The 24,246-nt window shown below is 41.3% G+C and overlaps 1 protein-coding gene across 3 annotated transcripts in view; it reads left to right on the forward strand.

Moving 5' to 3' along the window:
- The window catches only part of LOC146817848 (amine sulfotransferase-like), a 315,351-nt gene that overhangs the window by 126,583 nt on the left and 164,522 nt on the right, over positions 1–24,246 (forward strand). For all 3 annotated transcript variants that reach the window (XM_085611313.1, XM_085611315.1, XM_085611314.1), the window contains 2 exons: positions 14,298–14,392; positions 22,534–22,708. In XM_085611313.1, coding sequence (XP_085467439.1) covers positions 14,298–14,392; positions 22,534–22,708 — 270 coding nt within the window. The remainder of the gene's footprint in view (positions 1–14,297; positions 14,393–22,533; positions 22,709–24,246) is intronic.

The following is a 24,246-nucleotide window of genomic DNA, read 5'->3' on the forward strand; positions in this document are numbered from 1 at the left end:
AGAAGTTTCAGGGGTAGCTAAAATGGCTCCCTGAATCTGCAGCAACACGAAAAAGTCTGGTGGTTCCCAAAAAGGAAAAATTCAAACAGGGTTTGAGGCAAAAGTGGGACAAAATAAATAATGATGAGGAGGGACCACCCAAAGGGCTGACAGGTCTAACAAGCTTACTCTGACAAAATAGGACTGAACATGTGGACTGAAATAATTAATCAGACCAGTGTATGTGCTAAAAGTGATTGGGCAAGATTTTCAAAGCCAGCTGTTGCAACATTTTAGAACCTTTTAGATATTTAAGATGAAACTGATATAGTACCCATTGCAGACTCTTAAGTTAAACTAGATGGCTTTGACAATCCCGATAAAAAAAAGCTGTACTGGGACAAACTCATTGAGAAGCAGAGAATTGGGTAAATGAATCAAACTTTGGGGACTACCTTTTAATGATACAATGGGGAGAAAGAATGAAGAAGATGACAGTTTTAATGAAATGCACAGGATCATACAGCACATCAGTTCACACCTTCCGCTGAGGCAAGTATTTTACATGCCAGTCACACCAATAAAGGCCTAAATATGACCTTTACTGAAAGACAAATGCTGCACAGAAACTCCACCTAAGCACAGCAACAATCCAATGAACCCTCCGTAATCACAATATAAAACTTATTAAGCACCCACCATGGAGAATATATCAAAGACCTAGCTGTCCTACAGTTGGCCAACCTAAAAGTGAGTATGGCTGTGTGCAAGATTTCCAAGGATATGTCTTTCATGGATAACTCTATGAAATTAAGTTGGAGAATGTACTAGCAAACTAGAAGACTCCGCAACACTTGCACTGGAAGGAATCTCAAGAAAGGCAGAGCAAACTAATATGATACTGGTCGAAATGGAGTTCATGGAAAATCATATGGAACACAATAATCTGTGAGTATTGGGCATTGAGAAGAGTGCACAAGGTGACAATCCAAGTGGCTTCATCTTTTGGTTACTCCACAGAGCACTTGCCAATTTACAAGTGTGGGACATAGACAGTCATATACCAAGGGCACATTGCTTTTCGTTTGGAAGACCAAATGATAATCAAAAGGGTGCACACCTAAAATAAATTTTTATATATATAGGCAACTTTATATTTCAGCAGTAGATGTACCAGTCAGAGCCTATCCCTCTAATGCAGCTAATGATGACACACAAGCTGTCTTTGTCCGCTCAGATTTTTGTCATTGGACAGTTGAACATCGCTGTAAATTAAAGCAATTGATTTTTATGGTTCCAAGCTGTGTGATCCCAGGTCTTCATTCAGGAACAAGCCGGATAGAAAATTATAAGAGGCTTGAGCACCCACATGTGCAATTTGGTGGAGCAGGCCAAAGCAATTCTGGAATGATTGATTAAAAGTGTCTTGCATGACAATAAATGAATGAATGAATTTCATAATAATCAGGTCTACTCACCTTGTAATTCTAGAGCCCTCATTATAACAGCATTTCTCTAGCTTTCTTACCTTTCTTGCTAGGGTCCAGGGTCACATCATTGATTTAATTCCCTTTGAGGACTTTCTAGGATTATTTGAAGCACTCTCATATCTATGCCTATCACTGCTAGGGAACAGGGTTAGTGAAATGAGAGGCGTTCTATGATTCTTCAGAAATTTCCTTTTCATGGGTGCTTGATGCAGTATGATGCTCCAAACACGGGGTGGGAACCTACCTTGGTGGGGAACGGCATAAAAGATCACTTCTCTAGAGGCAATGCAATTTACAGTATGATGTCATGGCAGATTCCAGGCAAAAATAGGGCAAAGATGTAACATCAAATTACAATAAAGGTCTTACTTGGAATGTGAATGGTCTCCATTGTGGACATAAGTTTTGCGTGGTATTATGTGACACCCGAGGTTTTGTGCCTTCAAGAGACACATTTATCCAGATATGACAAGGGAAACCTTGACTAATTGAGGTTTAGAGTTATATCCCCCACACAACAAGACAGTTCATCCAGGGGAGGTGAGGCGTTGGTCAAGGGACCTGATTGGCAAGTCCAGAACGGCAAACTGATAGTAAGGGGTGTTGGATCATCACCAGGCTGTCAACAAATACTATGGCAAGTACATGATGTAATATATATGATCCAAATATAGATAATCCTACTGTGTTCACACACCTACTTCTCGAACTTGTTATCTGGTAAGGACCATTTATCTTAGGCGGGTTATTATTCTCACCATTGAACTAAGCAAGGAGTTTTCATGTGTGGCTTTTGCCCCTTATATGGGATGTCTTGTGCTGCTTGGTTGTAAATAAAGCCTTCATTAGGTCTACTGGAGGCCTTGCGGCATTCACGCAATATACATTCTATATTCACTTTATATTCGTACTGACCTACAACATGCTCGAGGATAGACGTTTTCTTTATGTCACAAAAACTCTCTCCATATGTATCTCCTTAGGTACATCCACATGTGGTATCTGATCACTACCTCTTAATTTTGCACATATTTATGGAAGAGTGACTCAATCAACCTCCAATGCACCAATAATTCTGACAACTGGCATTTGCTAGGGGTAGTAGGTTCCAACCCATCATTCTTTTTGCCATCATGCCAACTCAGTTTGGACCCATTTGTATGGAAAGTGTTGTATATATGTGCTTACTTCATTATGGCTATTTGGTGTCAGTAGTCCCTTCTTTGTGTTTCTATCTTCTCAACCTCCCATAGTACCTATGAGTGTTCTATCTGCTATGTGAGGGTTCCAGTCTTGGCAGTTGATGGTCTGGTCAGCTAGCGAAGTGTTTATCTCTGCTGTGCTATCTTAATAAATCTATCTTGTAACCTGAAGACGTGTCTTGCTGCCTACCTGAATCACTAACAACATTTTGGCGACGATTTGGCTGACCAGACCAAGGCAGAAGCACAGCGCAGCACGAGTAACACTTCGCACCAAGAACCAAGAACCCAAGACACCTTGTCATCCATCTGTGGCTGAAAGCATCTGGAAAAGGAAACTAGATACCTCTGGTATGCCGGAAAACTTAAAGAAACCTGCTGCGTGAAAGAAGGAAACGTATTGGAAACCTGTGAGACACGAAAAAAAAAAAAGAGAAAAAGTAACCAGCCGGAAGTACCCTAACTGTGAGTGAAATAAGGGCTGAAATCACCATTTCCTGATTCCTCATCTGTTGCCGCTAACCTGAACTAAAGAAGTGCTTGAGCTGAGAAATGGGCGAGATGAAAGCAAAGTACTTTTAATGTTGCTCGCCTCAGTTACCCCAAAGAGGACAGAATCATAAGCAAAAAAAAGAACTGAGAAAGAAAAAGAAGAAACCTGTTTCAAGTTCTTCTACCGTCTGTCAGTTGTGGAGAGAAATTCCCGTTTTGCCTGTGAGTACCGATCCTTTAATTCCTCCCTGCACGTTTGACTCCCTGCTACTGCGAGGGATTTTCTAGTGTTTCTGTTCCGAGCCACACTTCCCCAAGAGCTCATCTCGTCAAAAGAATATTGATACTATGTGACATGTCAGTAAAAGCGGTTGGAAGCGTCAAAAGCGTATGTATAATTGAGATGGACAGATTTTAAACCAATCTTGTTCCCAAAGCAATTTACTGGTTTAATTTAAGCTAACCTATGTTTGGAACAGCATATTGCAGTAATCGACTGAGGCAAGCTGTGAGACGTATCTTATAGATATCGTGTGACAAGGTAGACAATGTGGTGTAAAAAAAAAAAAAAACGAGACTGGTGAAGAGAAAAGCGAGGCATGTCCAAGTCTTCGTCTTACCGGTGTTGTTCAGACAGATCCTTCCCATTTTGCTGCCATCCTCATACTGATGACATCTTAGAATCTCCGTGGGTTTCAGTGGAGAAGCAAGACATTCCATGTTTAACGCCATGTGCCTACCGTCACAGTAATGTAATTCTATCGTTTTTACTACTGCTTCTGGAAGAAAGCTTTCCTCGTAGCCAGGGTGGGCACGTCATCGCGCAACACGCGACGTCAGGCAGCCATCTTGTTGCCCCGTTCCCTTGGTTACGGGAACACCGATCACAATTGTGTGAAGATATCCGTCCCGTGTACCGAGAAACAGTGGCATAGTTGAAGCGGCGGATGGAATTGTGCGAATACACTGAGTGCCACCTCTTGGAAAGAAACGGACACACCCACATTGGTATGAGGTGAGAGTAGCATTGCCACATTGATTCCTCACACGCTGTAGTGTCTGTCCCCGATCTCGCGTCATGCTCTTAGTGTTTTCTTCAAAGGAAGATGCTTTGTGAACTCTCTGTATCTACATCTTTGTGAAGACACATTAGTTTAAAGGAACATTCAATTTACATCGCATCAGATGCGTGTCACATTTTAACTGTGTAAATCTGTGAGAACAGTGCCACCTTGTGGACTTCTGAAATATTTTCTGCGTGGCTCATTTTTAATAGAGCAAGAATACGTTGGTCACAATATGGATTTTTTTCAGACTTCAAAAGAACTAAAGGATTCGGGGTAAAAGTGAGAGTGTTCTAAAACACGGACAGAGATCTAGAAATGTGAAAGTTAAGAACCGTGACAGTAAATTGTTTGATGGTAATGTTCTATGGCACATATATATGGTAAAGTCACAGAAGAAGCGCAAAAAGGAGTACTTTATTGGTTCTGTATCGCAAATTAAATCGGAAAAGCTTATTAAGCAGCCACCATCAACTTCTGGAGAGAGTAATTCATTTAATTCCAGCATTGACAGAGAGTTGCTCAAAAGCAAGTGTGGCAGATATATATATATATATATATATACAAAAAAGGAAAAAAAAAGAAAATCAGACTTAAAGTCATAAGAAAAGGTGCCACCATTCAAAAATTTCGAAAGACTGTAATTTCATGAGATGAATTGCAAATGGGAAAATTGCAAAGTAGAAATTCCTATTTTAATATTTGTTTAGGGAAGATATTGCAAACCTAACCCCACTTCAGGGGAAAACTATGGACTGCGGAAGTGAGCCTTGGACCAGGACCGGCAGAGGCCGGCAGAGACCGGGAGAGGACAATGCTAGTCCCAGGACCGGCAAAACCAGAAACTGGGAGAGGACAAAGAATGTCCCAGAACCGGAAAGGGACAAAAAGGAGAGAACAATGGTTCCAACTTATCTAGCGGAGGACAATGGATGTCCTAGAACCGAGATAGGAAAAAAAAAATGTGTGTGTCTCTTGACCGGGTGAGTTCACGACCGAGATTCGTGATGACAAGAGTTCCAGTACCACGATAGAAAATCGTGACAAGGGGGTTCTTTCAACCGGGACAAACGTTCCGCGTCTAGAGCCGGGCCTTTTAGCCCATAGTACTGAGACAGTTTGTCAACAAAGAAATTAAATTTAAAGGTAACTTAGAGGCCCGAACCACATCTAGAGGCCCATAACCCAAGAAAAGAACCAGAACGTCATCTTGGACTGTTAGAAAACTGGCTCAAATTTTTCTTAGGGAGCATTCTTCCAGAACTTTTGAGCATTGGAGGCGCTTGTTGAACTCTTATATCTTCAACTATGAGCGGTAAGCCGCTACGGACAAAAAACTGATCGGAGAACGTAAACTGTCTCTTCCCGTTTTTGATGGCCACAAGGACGGATTGTAGAGAGTAGACTGTCTCTTCGCGTTTTTCGTCAATCGAAGGGGAGAAGGTGGTCATCATGATCCTCATCATGATCCTCATCATGATCCTCATTATGATCCTCATCATATCCTGCCCCTTTGCCTTCGTGATCTGGAAGTCCAAGAGGTCGCTGACCTCCTACATGTTTTATGTTTCCTTGCTGTTGTTTTCAATGCTTTAAGCTCTTGTTATGTGTTTAAAGATTTTATTGTGTTTTCTTTGTAAAGGAAGAAGATATGTTGTATATATGTGCTTACTTCATTATGGCTATTTGGTGTCAGTAGTCCCTTCTTTGTGTTTCTATCTTCTCAACCTCCCATAGTACCTATGAGTGTTCTATCTGCTATGTGAGGGTTCCAGTCTTGGCAGTTGATGGTCTGGTCAGCTAGCGAAGTGTTTATCTCTGCTGTGCTATCTTAATAAATCTATCTTGTAACCTGAAGACGTGTCTTGCTGCCTACCTGAATCACTTACAACAGAAAGCAGTCTTGATCCTACTCCAATAGAAACAGTCCAGGGTGAACTAGCAGTCCAAGCCCTCCCGCAACCAGACTAAGTTGACTGTATGAAGCAGTTCTTTCCCTCAATGTGGTCAGATAGTTGAAGGTAAAATTGTCTATGATGTCACTTGGAACCTTAAAGTGGAACACATACCTTAACCCTTTCGCCGCGGCGGGAATTCCGCCGCGGCGCTGGAGGTCCGGAGCCGCTCCGTCATGAGCCACGGTTGAGCTGTGCTCATGACGGAACGGTTCCGTCATGACTCCGCCCATTTGCGTTGTCCCCCCGCACAGGCGGGGAAACAGCGCCGCGTAGGCGGAGCGGCCGCCAACGGCCGTGACATGACGGAACCGTTCCGTCATGAGCACACGGCAACCGTGGCTCATGACGGAGCGGCTCCGTCATGAGCGGGGAAGGGGTTAAGGTTGTACATTCACTGTTTATGATTGTTAATCCACCTACAAGTTTACATTGTGTATTCCATGTGACCCATTAACGCTAACACACTCATGTTAGCTGATCCTGTGGAATGTCTATGCAGAGACAGAGTAGTTGTTTGGTGACCACCCAATAAAACCTGTATCACCATAACCCACCTCTTTCAGACATCCTTTCTCATGCTTACAAAGTGGTCTACACCCTCCATTCCCTACCTCACTCTGACTTTCCCTCTCTTAATTTTATTGTAACTATTAATTAACTGTATATGGCCTTTTATGGCTGTATTAATGCACTATAAGTGATTGAGGGCTGGGTTTACTTTATTGGAAATGAAAATTGTTGCAGGGATTCTGTTTGGAAACAGAACTGTGCCTTGGGAGAACAGTATGTCAGAATGTAGAGACTGAGTCTCTCCACCACGTCAGTACCATGCTTCATCATCAGGTTCCCACCTAAGTAGGAACCCGATGATGCAGCATGCCACCAACTAGGTTGGTGGTTGTGGGATCTTTAAAAAAACTATTGGGTTTTTCTATCCAGAGAGACTACACAATGCACAATAGAAGTGGGCTGAAGACATGGTAACTAGCTCGTTCTTGTTGTTGAAGAAACATATCACTCTCCCCCCTGGTTTACAGGACCTCCAGCATCACACACAGATGTCAGGGCCAGTGGTGAGTGTTTAACTTGCTACACCATCTTGTCATATTGTTTAATAGATTTTCAAATACTTGGTATTCTGCCATTTCCCCCCACCATCCATTGGGCCTTCACTGAATCTCCTAAGCCAGGCCATATCTTTGTTATATCTGTTGAGACCTGAGCTAGGCAGAAGAAAATAATGGCAGTGGATGATAATCTGCTATGCCACAATCTCCATCAAAAACCCGATGATCTGAAATAAATGATCGATCAGCATCAAACTAAGCATTGACTACAGGGCCTGTTTGTTCACTGCTCTGATGTCAGAACAGTAAATAACCATGTTTTCATTCTGGTTCTACAAATGATTGAATTGTGTTGTAATTACATTCATATAGCATTGCTACCTCTAATGAGGAATTGACGAGCCCTACGCCGGGTAGCAAGCTGCTCCTGAATCCACAGTTAATGGTTAATCCACTGGTTAGCCATGGTTATTCGTTATTATTGATTATTGGGATTAGTCTTGTGCTCTGAAGGAGACCATTCCACGCATTTACTCCAGTGTCTTTCTGGTAGATTAAATTAGTTGGGAGTATGTTCCAGGCCCTGACCATGGCCTTCCGGACACTGTGAGGCAGATGTCCTAGTTACCTTAAGCATCAGTTATGCCTCTACCAACAAAAACGGTCATTAAGGTCAAACTCTCAGCACCTGCTCTGTGAACCTCGCTATACAAAGTCACGCATAGGGGGCAGATCTTTCACGGTGGTAACAGCCAGATTGTGGAATTCCCTGCCTACCAACTTGCACCTGATCCAATCTGAACGTGAATTTAGAAAGACTTTGAAGACTTGGTTTTTTAGCCAAATCTAGAATCAGGGTAAATCTCTCTCTACTGCGTTCCCGCTAAGCGCTGAGACACCTCTGTTTGAGGTAGCTGTCACGCTCTATAAATTATGCAGATATTATTATGTGAGCTCATGCACATGTTTGGTAGGATTAACAGACAAAGTAGCAGAGATTAGGTCTTGTTAGGTTGCAGGGTATGGCTTTCGAAGGAGGACAGGTTATGATCTTTGAGATGAGCTGAGACAATATGGGAGTAATTTGCAGAAATATAATAATAGAGGTTAATGCAAAAAATGCACATGACTTAGAGTAGGCTCTATGCATGCAGAGACTAGAAAGCAAGGAGAGGGTCATTCAAAGATTCAAAGAAGTAGGAGATGGAGCAATGGGATGTTTTAGGTCAAGGTCATCATTTTCATTCAGGGTTTTAGGAACATATATTAGACTTCTTAGATAGCCTGCGCTCAGAGGAAGCAATACTGTAGAAATAAACATCCTTATTTGCATGTCAGATAGTGCTACATAAGGTATTTTTTTATACACCCTAGAATCAAGACAACAGTCTGTCCACTGCCAAGCTACTGCTAGACCACTTTTTCAACAAGGACAGCTTATTAGCTCAGGGGTTGGAAGTGTAAAGAAATGGTTGGATGCATATATACGGAAATATCAGAGCTATATCTGCGCTTAAATGAAGCAGTAACCACATGATAAATGCATTGTGGCAGAATATACAGTGTAAGTAATGCAAACATGTAAATCAAATATCGAAAAGGAGACTGCAAGTGCTAGAGCAGATGTCTTTTGAAGTCTACCTGTTAGCTCTTTCAGCCTTAGAATGGTCTTTTCCCAAACCTTTTGTCTGCTTTGCCTCACTTTTTGCCATTCTGTTTTGTTGGCCTTTGGACTCTGGGCACTTTACCACTGCTTACCAGTGCTAGGGTGCATGTGCTCACTCCCCCCATGGTAGCATTGGTGTATCCACAATCATCATATTTGATTAATTTGTAAGTCCCTAGTAAAGCGCACCTAGGGCCTCATTGCAATGTCAGTCGGAAAGCATTCTGACTGACTTGGAGTCGGAATGGTTTCCAACCGAATCGGATTCGGGGAGTCCAACCGATGATTACGTTGGTTCCGAACACCCCTGACTTCAATGGGAGCCTGTGTTCTGACCGACAACACATGCTCCCATTGAAAAATGGGGTTGTTGCGGAAAACCGTGCACCCTTTGGTGAGCACCCCATGGTGCCTGCCACACTGTGCATGGTTGCAAAGAGGGGCCCTTGGGTATCCCCACGGGCTGCAACCAGAGTCCTCCGGGTGAAGGGGGGCCTGCTACGGGCCCCCAAAGTTGGTTTCCAACATCCGATCAATGTCGGACAAACCAAGTTGGAAAGGCTGTCCGAATCCGACATTGTAATCTGTCGTTCGGAAACGCGGTCCATAGAGCCGTACGAGTTGGCTCTGACCGACTCGGTTCCTCTGAATGCCGGTCAGAAGGACCGAACGGTTACCTAACATCAAAATCGGTTGGTCGGAAATGTTTCTGAGTCGGTCGGAAGCGCGGGTTCCGTCACGGATTCGGACAAACAGCCTAATGCCGCCCTATATGTGCCTTAGGGCCTATACATTAAAGGCTACTAGTTGGCCTGCAGCAGTGATTGTGCCTCCAACTTAATTTGCCCTTCAAACATGTCTCAGGCCTGCCGCTTCAGACCCTGTATGCGCCGTTTCACTGTCGATTTGGAATTTAAAACCCTTTACCAGGGCTTAAACTTCCCTTTTATTACATATGTCGCGCCTAAGGCATATCCTAGGTAGCCCATAGGACAGGGTGCTGTGTAAATAAAAGGCAGGACATATTCTTTTTATTTTTACGTGTCCTGGTAGTTAAAATCTCTCTATTTCTTTTTTCACTCCAGTGAGGCCTACCCCTCTTGTAGGCTACCATTGGGGATTACCTAAAACATCTATTAAGTATAATTCCTGATTGAGAAGGACTAGAATAGTAGTGTTTGTGCCTAGGGACGTATAATAATAATTGATCTGGGAACAATGGATTTAAACCAGATCTGTTGTCTGGGGGTAAATGTTTGATTTGTTCCGCATTCTGTCCATCATTTGTTTCTCTTTTGCTTACATGCCTTGGAGGAGCTCACATCATTTACTGTGATGCCTGAGTGTCACACTAGCCTGGGCTAAGGACGTCAAGAAACCCTGCACCCTGCTTCTGGTGGACATTTATATGACTTTCTACTCAGTCTAGTGTCCTTTCATGTTCCAGCTCGCTGATCCGCATGAAAAATAGCCCTCTAGTTTGTATAAACTTTTTTCACATCTACTTGGCTTTGTGGGCACAAGTGTGGGTAAACGGGTAGCTTTCCCACCTTTCTCAATCATGCAGGGCACCCAAAAGGGTTGTCTACTCCCCCTCGCTCTTCACTTTAATGATCGAGCCACTTGCAGAGTGGGTTACATGGAATGTACAGACCAGAGATTTCGAATTGATTATTGGATGTGAGGAAGACTATTCCTCTGTGTGGAGGACATGCTCCTATACTTTCAAGACCCAGAGAGTTCAATAACAATGGTAATTCAGATGTTGCAAATATATTGTGCCACTTCTGGTCTCGGAGTAAATTGGGGAAGATGCTTATGCCCCTTTTATGGGCTGTCATAATAAGAGCCCAACTAACTCCAAAGTCAAATGTGCTTTCAAACTCTTCAGATATCTGCGTATGCACATTACATCTGATAAACAAGAAATCAGAGACCAAAATGTAATCCGCCGTTTCAACTAAAGCGACACGATACGGGGAGGCTGGTGTAGGTTGCCGCTATCAACAGCATTAGGTGGCTCATTATTTAACATGATTACTTTCACACCTTCCATGTATAAAGCGTTATTTCCCTATGACATTCCCCCTAAACTCTCTCAAGAATTTTCAGTCCTCAACTCTAAACTTCCTTTGGGTGGGTGAGCTATCACATGCTGTCAACATATTATTGTGACTTGGAACTAGTAGACATTACTCTATTTTATTGAGCAACAATAGCGATTGGATTTTTGAGGATCAGGATGAACCCAGTGTCAGATTCGAACTGCTGCTTCAAGAGCGACACAGGATACTAAATTAGCTACATAGCCCTGTAAAACTACAAGACCTACTCCTGACCACAAGAAATTCACATATTTGTGGGGACTGAGCACTATGGTGTGTCCAGTGGGAGGGTTATCCCACCTGCAAGCAGATACATTTTAATACATGGGCAAAATGGGTGATTGCCCAGGGCACCCACCTCCCAGTGGGCCCCTGGTAAAATGGTTAAAACAGTCAGAAGCTCTCTCTCCCTCTCACTCTGTTTCCCCACTCTTGCTCTCTCCATCTCATTTTCCCCGATTCCTCCTGTGTTTCTTAATTTCCACCTCTCTCTGCCTATCTCTTCTTTTCTCTACCTATTCCTTACTCATCACTCTCTACCTTTCTACTTACCTGTATTTCTGTACCTCACTTATCTCTTGCTCTGTCTCTCTCCTTACATTGCCCACTCTCTTTTTCTCTGTGAGACCCTGCCTTGGCACAGGACATAGCTACAACAGGTGTCATGGCTAGAGCGCTTCCGCCTTAATCATTATCTCCAAACTGAGAGGTGTCTGGGAAGGGAACCCTATCATAGCTTTTAAGCAATTCATAATATATTGCTCATAGGAGAAATCACAATTTTAGAAATTACCACAGTTAAGCTTGAGGCATGCAAAGACAAATTGATTACAGTGGCAACATTCAATATGCTCGAACCAAAGATCACCATGGAGATACAGATAGATAGATCCTTCTGTATTAAATACCCCAGACCCATTGATACAGCTCTGCATCAAATGGGAACAGGCTCTGGAACCTTAGACAAGACTCATTGGAATCAAGGCAAGATGGCTAGCCGTGTCCTAGCAATTTCACATGTTTCGTTTTAATATAGTTGAAATATTTCGATAGAGCCTAGTATCAGTCCAGCTCACTTTGGGAAATGAAAATGATCCCATACTCAATCATCCACTCATTATTAGTTTGTGCACCCAAGGGGCCTGACTTTGTAAACAGGAGCTGGTTTGTTCTTATGTAAACACACACCAACTACCATGCACTATATTACTGTACTCTCTCAGTGTGTGTGTTTCTAGATGCAGGCTTTCATATGTAAGGATGTTGTAAACATTGTGTTGTAGATTTATATAGTGCATAATACCCCTGAAGAGGCATTGAAGTACTTTTCAGAAGGGTAGCATGGAAGGGTAGTATGCCATTCCTATGAACCCAGAGACAGGTTGTAGTGCTAGATATGTGTTGCAATTAGTCGTACACTACCACATGCAGTTTCTAGTCTAGAAGAAAGTATGTTAATTGTTGTTATGCAGATACTTAAGTTATGTATCGATTTGCTTTCATGAATGTGTCCCTGTGATTAAAGGAAATGGAGGGCACACAAGATAGAATGTGTATTATTCTATTGGTTGGTTGTCCTAACACCCTGTGCTATTGGATGGCAGCAGTGTTGGTATAGAATACGGTTATACGTATTTTGGTTGATAAGAAAACAAGCTGGTTCAGTTAGTCTGGTGGGAAGAGCTTAGTAGGATTCTTGACTTTTCAGGAGTTCCTTAAGGCTGTCCTACGAATGAGTTCAGTACTGTACAGCACCTACCCTGCTATCAACCCATACCTTTCCTTCAGAGGACAGATGTGAGAAGCACATGCACACAAAGCCACACAGACTAGTTCTACCCCATGTGCACACTGGGCCCCACTGTGGATGGTGTTAAGTAGTCCCATGCGGCTCCTAGGTCGATTTATGCCCACTTGAAAAGGCCCTCCCGAGGGAAGTGGTAGTTATTCTCCACCCCATAACGATGAGCCACACATCATGCAAGTTAGAGGATGCATCCCATTAGAAAACAAGAGTACTGGAACAGTGCTAGAGCATTCGCTATCACAGAAGGAGCCTAGAGTGACATTTGTGCAGACCATTATATGGCCACGACAGACTTTGATTTGTTTAAAGTTAAGCCAGACAATAATTTATGTTGGATTAATCTAATTGAAGGCCCAACACAAGGTTTCATAGCTATTTTTTAAATCTGTTCACCAACTGCCTAATTGGTTGTGTATTTCATGAGACTAAATGTAAGTGGGCAAAAGGGCAAAGAACAATAACTGTCTTACAAAAACCTTTGTGTTCAACATCATAGTGGGAATAGCTGTGACCTGTGAGTGAATGCAGAAGGCTTCCCTTTACCCCAAATAACTTGCACTCTTTGAGGATATAGTTTACACTTACACTTTGTGTTAAATGTACTACTTTAGGGTATTCTCCATTTACAAGTGTAAATGTACTACAAAATGTAGGTTTACATGTCTTTCCCCCTTAATTCCGGGATTGGAGCCTAATTTACAAAGCTAAAGTTACTACTTGTTACTTTTCACACATAGTGAGAGATCTAATCCACCGGAGTGGAGATATCTCTATGGTCAAGTATAGGGAAACATTTGAAAGTGTATTATTGTTTAAAGATACTTAGTAAATATTTTTAAAGATAAATATGAATTTTAATTCATGCAAAATATTTATTTAAAATATAGAACAAAATAAAACAAAATCTACAGCATTATTAATTTAACATTGAATTTAACATTGAATTATTTTGAATGTATTAAATTTAAACAATTTTTCTTATTATTGGAAAACACACCACCTAAATTATAAAGTTCATATTTATTTGTTATCTGGGCAAACTTAATAAAACTAAATTACATTCATTTCTACATTTTTTTATATATAGCGCGAACTCGACCCGAAAGTATCAGAGTGCTTTAAAAAAGCACCAGTTGCATTACAGAAGGACACGTGAATCTTATTAGGCCCGGGGAGGTTAAGTGATTTGCTCAGAATCATAAGATGTTGAGCTTAACTGCGGGGACTCAAACCTGGTTTCCCAGCTTCGAGGTTGACCGCTCTTGGTTATTAAAATATTTTATAATAAACTATTAGATTTTATTTATATATTTTTCAGAACATTAAATAATTTTTTGAAGTTAAAATAAATTAATTTAATTTAACATTAATCCCTAACGGCTTTTATTTTAAGTTCTCTATTATTTTCTATGAAACAATAGGGATGATCCTCTACCATCATAACATATTAATCTGCTTTGTGTGCAGTGTTTGCTGGGACCTGGTTTGATCATGTCAGAGGCTGGTATACCAACAAGGAGGATTTCAATTTTCTCTTCATTACCTATGAGGAGTTGATTCTGGTAGGAATACGTGTTTTTGTTTATATCAGAAAAACTAATTACAAATGTAAAGCTCATCATACCTTTACATTGTTGCTGTGTCAAAATGCATTCCAGGATCTTATTTGATTCACATCTTACTTTTTACTTGCTTCTTCGGGTAAAAGTGAAATGCTTGCTCATAAAAAGATGTCACTTTATTGCTGTTTTCAGTGCCAATTATGGCAAATCCATTACTAATAGAAGAACTGAGCTGAAGATGGAATGGCACAATTGTGAACTTTGTGATTATGCTTTGTGAATAAAAGTTATAGGAAACAACTGATCCTACTGTTTAATTTTCTAGTTACTTGTTTTGTATAATATAGTGACAAAGAATAGGTCCATATCCAAGATATGCAAAAAGCAACTTGCCATCTGTCAGAAAATATGACACAATTTGCAATAATAAGTTAAACTGGAAGTCTACTTATTTCAGAATATATCTGCTTATCTAATCATTTGCGTACAATATATTGTTAAACAATATTTCAGGTTTTAAAATGATAGTTGAGGTGATCAGACACTGCTCACGACTTGCAGATTAATAAAAACATGATCAATACATGATTTTGAAACACAAAAACAAGATCTGGCTGTGAAACAGATTCGCTAGTAAGGATGATCAAAAGTGTCCAGGTCATAATTTGAAATACATTTGAAAAAAAGATGGATTTTAGTGGATAATCTGCCCAAATGGTGTGGTATATACAGGGGTCTTTATCAGGACGAGGAGTGGAGGGGACAGTTGAAGTAGTATATATTGAAAAAAATGTACACATTAGTTTCTTTTTTTAGTGGATAAAATCCAAGAAAAAAGCTGCATAAAACCACAAGGCTTACCTAAGTGGCTGTAGGTCGCATTGGGTACATACAGTGTGTCTGGAAAAAGAGTAGACCAAAGGGTGGGGGGTTGCAACAGTCAAAGCAAAGAACATACTTAAACCATAAAGTCCTGGGCTTGAGAGTAGGTTGGCATAACTTTCCACCCAGGAAATCCGTAAATAAATCAGTGTAAAAAATATGGAATAGAATTTGCGTCAGTAAAAACATTACATATGGTGGCATCTATGCTGTTTGTGCCAAACCACTTATTATTGTAAATGCTGGGGGCATGAATGACAAGCAAATGGGTAGTAAGGAAATCTCAAGTGCTGGGGACAAGGAAGAATAAAAATTGCATTGAGTAAGAACAGGAATCAAAAATCTGTGCTGTCTCAGGTGAGCGACAAGCATTTAGGTTAGTTATCACATACTTGAGTAGGGTCCCTTTATTCCATGAATCTGCAAATAATAATTAGGATAAAACTGAATGATGAGACCAGAAGTATGGATCCATGTGTAGGGAATCCCATTGTCTACAAGAAGGTACTTACAATGGAAATGGGGCAGATAGTTGTTTTTGTTGTTGTCAGGCAGAGGTTGGAAAAAGGGCAGACCAGGAAATACAATATTAGATTGTGCTGCATACATTAAGATGTATGCAATGCTTTTCCAAACACAAATTATTAATTACTATATGCGGCTGCTATAAGGAGTATAAATGCAGCATAAAATTCCTGCTCTCAATTTTTCTACAAGCACACTTTAACAGAACCTCTGTGGAAACCCTACATGGACCAGTTCCTTGGCTAGAGAGAGAGTATTGTTTCTCCACACCAGAATGCCTAGTATAGTTCCATGAAAAAGTCTTGCAGTAACAAAAGAGGGTGATCTAGGAAGCACTCACTAAAGTGAGTTTAGCAGTCTGGCTATCACTGACGTGCTCAGATTTGTGCGCTTGTATGATAGACAATGGCTTGCTGGGATTGGGTCATTAGATAGTAGCCTGGTATTTGTAGAGTGCTCTGGCATTGGCCCTATATCTTTCCCTAACGCTTACTTGGTTGAATATCTATGTTGCCAAACATTGATCTTTAGCCCCAACAATTTTGCAGATAGATTCATGCAACATAGACCTCCATTTGGAACCAATGACTGCAAGTAAAGAGGTGAATTCCATACATCTACCATCATGACATATTTATCTTAATTAGCTTTGTGTGCATATGCAGTGATTGCTGTGACCTGATTGAATCATTTCAGAGGTTGATATACCAACAACAAAAATTTCAATTTACTCTTCGTTACCCAGGGTGAATTTGCTTGTGGGTTTGTAAAATGGATACTGGTTAGCTCCTTGTTGACTAGTGCTATCTTAGTGATATTGGATGTCTGTGCAAAAGTCAAGGACCCTGTACGCTAGACCACTCACTCTCCAGGACACGGCCATCCAGCCACACCTGATGGTCTAGGGAGAGCTTCAATTAATCCTGTACACATATATGGCTTACTATTGAACCTGACTTGTGCAATCTACTGCCTCAGACAGCATGACAATGAGGCTTATTTTAAGTTCCGGAGAAAGGGTAAAAAGTGATGGACAAATCCTGTCTGAGAAAGTAGTGGTTCCCTACTCTCTTTAAACTAAGGTGTACAACCATTTTTCCACCAGTTGAGACTGTGCTGGGTCCACCAGTGAAAACCTTTGACCGGATTGCCCAACTGACTTTGGGCTCTCAGTTAAAGTACCTCAGACCATCTGCTCAATTCAGGGTAGACATTCCAATGTAATTGTTTCCTATTTGAGACTACCAGGGAAAGCCAGGAATACAAATAAATGGCCCCAATGCGCTGGGAAAAAACTTTGTGTTAGAGGCATTTGTTCTCTGTCTCCCTGGTGAAGATCTCTAACTAGGATGAGCTCTAGTCTGTCAGTCTAGCGGAGTATCCCTCAGACAACAGCTCACCAAGGGATAAGTAGGCCCTTCTGGTGACGATTATGAGTGACTCTTCAGTGTTTGGGTGTCATTTATACACATATAAATAACAATATCCTGGGGTTCATTAATTATTGGATGCAATAAATAACTCCAGTTATGAGTAGACACATTGAAATGAGCTATAACCTGCACCTTTTGGTACATTCGACACCTAAATTAACATATCTCTGTATTTTCTACTTCTTCTTTCCTCTTTAAACATCTGTGGAAAACTCGGAGGGATTGGAAAAGTCTGATCCACTCATAATTGTGACACAAAGGAAACGGGTTTCCATATTGAAATATTCTGCTGAGTATAACTGAAAAACCTACATACTTTTGCAGAAAAGAATGCAAAAGACCACCTTAATCAGACTTTGTAGGGACTTTGGCATAGTTTAATGGGTGGGAGATAATTTTGTGTGTATTACCATGAATTGGTAAAGTCAAAGTATCTTTATTCGGCCAGTAAATATGACTATAATAGCACACAAAAAGACATTTTACATTTCGGTAAATAAAAGCAATAAAACAAAGACTATTATTGGGATATATAAAATCCTTTAAAAGACAAACTGAAACAAATAGTTACTTAAACAGTTAAAATCAGGCCAGCTGTTAAAGTGCATAGTTTTTCCTTATTTTAATAGCGGTAATAATATAGTTTAGGACAGCTGTACAAATTTCGACAGAAGATACATTTTGCAGAAAAATTAGCCCTTCCTAATGAGACTCAAAGTACTTTTTTTTAAAGATGTGCGTGTAGAAGTTGAATTCTAAGGGATTCAAACATTGTGCAAAAGAACATAAAGTGCATAGTACTTTGAGCAGTAATCACATAGCATGGACAGAAGGAAGAGAAGCATGCCAAGGACAGTCTACAGAAAAAGGCCACAAGAAAATGAATAGTATTTAATCTTAACCTGGTGAGGTACAATCTGTACTCAGGATTTGTTATACAGCTTAAATAAGGCTCCAGGCCTATAGATATAGAGATCTCCATATATCTGGTGACAGATGGGAAATCCAGTAATTTCTTAAGTCTGGTTTCTTTTCTAAAAGCTCTATGTGCCCCTTTAACTATCTTTGCTGTGCTGTGAATTTTTTTCAGGGTTATAAAAGAAATGACTGAGACCCAATCAACTAAAGGTGTTTTAGAGATAGACCAACCATGGGATAGCATTCATGTTGTCTAGATTCAGCCAATCAGCTATCATCCCTTGCGAGAATAGGGCCTTAGGAGTATTCCATATCTTTAACAGTAAGAGAAGTGGGGCTAAGCTGACTTGATCTGCAATAAATCCTAAACCCAATTCCATGTGTGTAATCAAGGTCAAAGTGGATTTGGGGCCAGCAAGTAATCGGCACAAACAACTATTTTCAGCAACATGGAGTTTCCCTGAAAAAGTGTAAACCCAGACGCCGGCCCATAGGTGCCTACAGATAAACATTTACTCTTGACTAGCTGGAGCATGTCCCGAATCGGCTTTTGACCCAGCATTTTGGCGAATCTGAATATTGCATCAGAAGCCACTTCCATTTTCTGCTCTCTTTTGGTCATTGGCCTGTCCCATCGTTCTCTGGTATCCATAAAAGACCTAAATAATTCAAAGTAAACACTTTCTCATTGGGGGGTACCCCCTATAAAAAAGAGGTTTTGATTTTATACATCTGGGGCCACATGGCATGATAAAAGACTTTTGTTGGTTCACTTTAAGTTTAAGCATAAAATCATTAAAACTATTTAATAAGAATTTCTGGAGGCTATTGGCTGTCCGAGCTAGAAGGACTGCATCATCTGCATATAGCAGTACCGGTATCACCTGAGAACCAATTCTAGGAACATCTTTGCGTCCTGATTTGAATGCTATGTCCAGAGAATTATTGTAAAAAAAGAAAAGAAAGGGGGCTAAAATGCAGCCTTGCATGACCCCTATCACAACCTCTATTGGGGCAGTGCAACCGCCAGTCCTTGTGTACCTTAGTGAAGTTGCAGTGTCCCGGTGCAAGCACCTTATAAGTTCAAGCAGGTGGGGGGTCAATTCCAGCCTCTTCCATCATATCCCATAATAGATCCCTATCTACAAGGTCAAAGGCACAGGAGAAGTCCATAAAAGCCACTCCTGGTCTTGACATATTCACTTAAAATGAGGATGAGGTTGAGGGTTTGTTCTACAGCCCCTAGCCCTGGCCGAAAGCCGAACTAGACTGGAGAAAATAAAGACTTGGGGGCCGATCACGATGACCGGTGGACTTGAGTCCCCCTGCCATCGTAGCGGGTTCGGGACCGCCCGCCTGTCAGGCGGCGGTCCCCACCCATAATTACAGATGCATCTGGCAATTTAACATTGCGGCGGGTGCTGCTGGCTGCAGCACCCACCGCAATGTTAAATGGCCATGTTGTGCATTTCCCTGCACAACGTGGCAGGCACCGCGCGGTGCCTGCCACCTTGTGCATGGAAATGCCCTCAGTGCACAACTGGCCCCCCGGGGGGGGGCCCATAGCGGGCCCCCCAAAACCAGCCTCCGCCAGCCTTTCCATGGCAGTTCAACCGCCATGGAAAGGCTGGCTGACGCCACCATATCCCCGGTCAGATCCACTCCGCTAGGCAATAGCAACGATTGCGTGTGGCGGAAGCGTGGTGGGCGCTCTTTGCGTCCATCGCGCTTGTGGCACGATTCCCCCGCCATCCTAATGTGATGGAGGAAAATGGGAGCCAGATGGCGGAGGGACCGCCACAGCCGGTCTCTCCGCCATCGTAATGAGCCCCTAAGACTCTGCCCAGGTCTCGAGTTTACAGAGGATAACACAACCTAATATTTTTACTGTTGAGTCTAATAAAGATATTGGACGATAGCCTGAAGGTAGGTTCCTATTACTCTTTTAAAAAATGGGTACAATTATAGAATCTGTCCATGAGCTGCCTCCTTGATTGATGGAAGTTATAAAAGAAGCAATTGTTTCACATGTTTCCCCTGCCCATGCACAGTCCGATCCTGCTTCTTGAGTCAGTTAAGTATCCACACTTCTTTGCAAATGATAGGCATAGTTGTCTGATAAATGTAGATGCTAATACATTACCAAAAACGTAGTTATGTCATTACGGATTGGCAGGGTTCAGAATGGGTGTATAAAGCATAGGAAAGGGTCTGATGAAATAATGCAAATAGTGCATACAATGAAGTTCATAACAACTATGTCAGCTCCTATTATATAGGAAATACTGTTAGGAGTTTTGCACTGCTTTAAAGGCTTACTATTCAGGGTGAAAACTAAGAATTTATACAAATGGCTTGCTGCCAATAGATATACGGGCTCTCTAAAAATAATAAACAAGGATGTCTTCTATCTTCCTTGTTCTTCAATATTACATGTAAGCCTCTTACCAGAGGTATAAAATACCAATATTTTGCAAACCTACAATATTTCAGTAAGAATATAAAACTCTCTTTTTGATGGTATGTTGGTTTCATTGCAAACATCTGAAATATGAATACCTACCTCCCTCATTGAAAAAAGTTGTTGTGTTTGGGAAATGTTATGATTATGAACCACACACCGGGCAAACTTAACCATAATGCCCACCCACCTGGTTAGGAGGCAGGATTATGAGTTCTAGTGATTTAGATGGAAATCTAAGATGTTAACATATTTAGCTGAAATTAGTCTTGTGGATCCTTTCATTTTTGTTTCTGTGGAAAATTGTATTAGTAAATTACTCAAAAAGACCCAGAAAATGGCTCTTAATTAGCGGCCATTACTATGTCAGGTGCACAAGATTCTGGTCGGTACTTAAAAAAGGGATACTGTAGTTTTACTGGAAGAGTGTGGTTGTCCTTTTTAAAAGGGTACAAAGACCTTTCTCAGGAATTAATTAATCGATGGGGCGGGTAAGATTCCATGATTTAAAAAGGTACACTTGCAGAATGTTAGCTGGCTAATATTATTTAAGGAAGGCAACTTACATCATGAAGTTACTGGAAGAAACTCTGGGAGCAGTTCATGCTGAAATCAAGGATTAAAAAGGCACCAAACTGGGTAAAGATTTTAGTGTACGGATCTCAAAGTATTACATATTAGACTACAACCGACGAGAGAGTACAATCAATGTTGGGAAAAGTACTTTATTGTTAAACCTTTGTGGTGTTAAGCAACCCACCTGCACTTTGAAGAGTGAATGGAGATCCCCATGCAGGTGGGTGCAGTGAGTGACTGCACCCACCGGCAAGGGGATGTCTGGGGGGGGTCCATGGGACCACCTTTCCTCCCTCAAGAGGGCGGCCATCAGGGTGACAGTGTCAGTGCTCCCCCTGAGAGCTTCTTTGCTTCTGCGCCCACGTCTGTAATATGACGCTGGCGCAGAGGCAAAGGGAGTCCCTCATTTGTGGAATGCCCACTGAAGACAGCACTTGTGCTTTATGTGCACCAGCGCTATTGGTATTACAGAAGGGGACCTAATACCAACATGCCCGAGGCGCAAACACCCTGTGCACCCCGGGGGCACTTGTATAATATGGCACTAGATGTACTAATCTATTTTGTGGTAGTAGATGCTCTGATTTGCAAATAGCATTTATGAAAGCAAAGTAAGTTATTCCTATTTGCAGATCCCATTTTAGGACTAAATATTTACCTGTTGAAACCCTTCGACTTTGGGATTGTGAAAAAAAACCTCTCTTACAGATTTTACAAAGAAGCAACCCTGGTTCATTTAAGGAAAACTGACTAGTTTAAAAAAAGAATTTTTTTGTTTAAAACCAATCTTGGATATGATGGTCTGCTGACCCATGCAGGGCACCATTCGTGTAACTGGGGCTAATCACGTTGAATCACAATTTGTAGTCTCTTAATCAGGTATACAAAAAGGAAGAAGGTCAAGGCAGCAAAGTCCAGCGCCAATTACAATGATGTACAGTGCCTACAATTTGTGGTATGACCTAGGTGCAAGAAACCCAAGACGTGACCTTCATACATCCTTTGAAAGATGGGTACTCTGTGTTTGTGTTTGAATTTGGACACTCATAGCTGTTATTTATCACACATTTCTTGTTTCTAGAGTGCGAAACCGATTTGTTGGAGTCTTAAGCAGGTATGTCAAATTGCGACTCAATTCTATTCAGAAATTTGTGAACGGACCTATTAGTGCATAGGTTGGTCCACAAAATTCCACACTGGTCACATAAATATTGGTCACAAAGTGCGCCAATTTTTTTTTTTACCAGTCCAGTGATACATATGGCACTAAGTTCTGTAGTTTGATAGTGAATTGGTCCTCATAGCTGATGATGCACATTCATATTTTAGCTAAAACATTGTTTCAGGACTTGCGATCTGCAGTAATCAAGATATGCTTGTTCCTGGGAAAGCAGTTGGATGATCAGGAACTGGACAAAGTTGTGAAACAGTCGGCATTCAAAAGCATGAAGGTGGACCCAAAAACCAATGCCATGCGAGTTGATTTTTTTAAAAAAGACAAGGAAAATTTCTTCCGAAAAGGTAATGTAAAGCAATCTACTGCTTCACTATTTTCATTGCCCGTACTCTTTCAATGTAACTGAAATACAGACTGAAATCTGCAGTGCCAAATCAATAGAGAATGACGATTCTTATATGTTTACTGAATAAAGAATTATTATTTTATTAAAGAGCAGGAGGCTGGCATTATGCATACGCCTTTTATTTATTCCTTCTGAGTAGCAACCTTCTTCTTCCATATTTCTTCTGCAACCTGAACACTTAACCGCATCGCTGCTCATGACGGAACCACTCCGTCATGAGCCACGGGCGCCGTGTGCTCATGATGGAGTGGTTCCGTCATGCTGCGGCCGTTGGCGGCCGCTCCGCCCACGCGGCGCTGATTCCCTGCCTGTGCGGGCGATTAGCGCGAGTGGGCGGAGTCGTGACGGAACCACTCCGTCATGAGCACAGCGCGCCCGTGGCTCATGACAGAGTGGTTCCGTCACGAGCATGGCGGCGCCGCGCTGCCCCCAAACCCCCCAGCGCCGCGGCAAAATTCGTGCCGCGGCAAAGGGGTTAACCACTCCAAAATAACTGCAAAAGAAATTAAAAGACATATATCCATGCCGTAACTAACAACATTTAAATCTACTGCAAACAATTTGCATTGCATTAAATTAACATACAGTAACAACTCTTAAGAATTCCCTATCCACTCAACTTCCTACAAGGGAAGGGTGGTGGGATAATACTAGCATCCTTGTTTTGAATAAAATCACAATTTGTTAATCAATAAACCTATAAGAATTGTTTTATGGTAAGAAGATGGTTAGCAATATGCATGTTCGAAGCCTTTCAAAACACAGTTTGAAACATGTTCTATCATTTTGAAATAAAATCTCCTGAATGTTTCGACAGCAGGCCAATCTGCGGCCTTCATGATTTCCTCCAATTGTCTTCCCATCATGCAAACTTTACTTGCCATAGCACCCCTGACAGAATGAATTGTAACTTTTGACACATCCACACGTGCCTCCTTCATTGCCGCCTTTACCCATCTAGCTATAGGTGCATTTGTAACAGCTTTAAACAGTTTTATATAATATATTAACAATTGTTCGACCCCTGCATATCTCTTATCTAGTAGTCTTGATTCATACTCCTTTAAACATTGAACAACACTCAAATCTTACGAATTATCAAAACTAGGGTAAAAAATAGACTCTAAAATAGTTTTTGTCCTCTTACAAATCTAAAAAACTACTTCGTCTGACTGAAAAAATCTATGAGAATCTCCTAATGCTCAAACATCTCAAACTCTTCTGAATGAGATGAGAAAAAATAATGTCACTAACTTCCAAGATAACCTCTTTAGTTCCGAATATTTGTTATATGGCAAAAACACAAATAACTGTAACACTAGATTCACGTTACACAAAGTCTGATACTTCGGCTTTAGGCGGTCTCTTCAACCAAATCCCCTAAATTACTCTGCAGATCAGAGGATTCATACCTACAGATAAACCTTGCTGTAGAGAATGACCAGCTGCCACAGCCAATCTGTAGCAATTCACAGT

Source organism: Triturus cristatus, chromosome 6 (genome assembly GCF_964204655.1).
Source record: "Triturus cristatus chromosome 6, aTriCri1.1, whole genome shotgun sequence".
Lineage (NCBI taxonomy): Eukaryota > Metazoa > Chordata > Amphibia > Caudata > Salamandridae > Triturus > Triturus cristatus.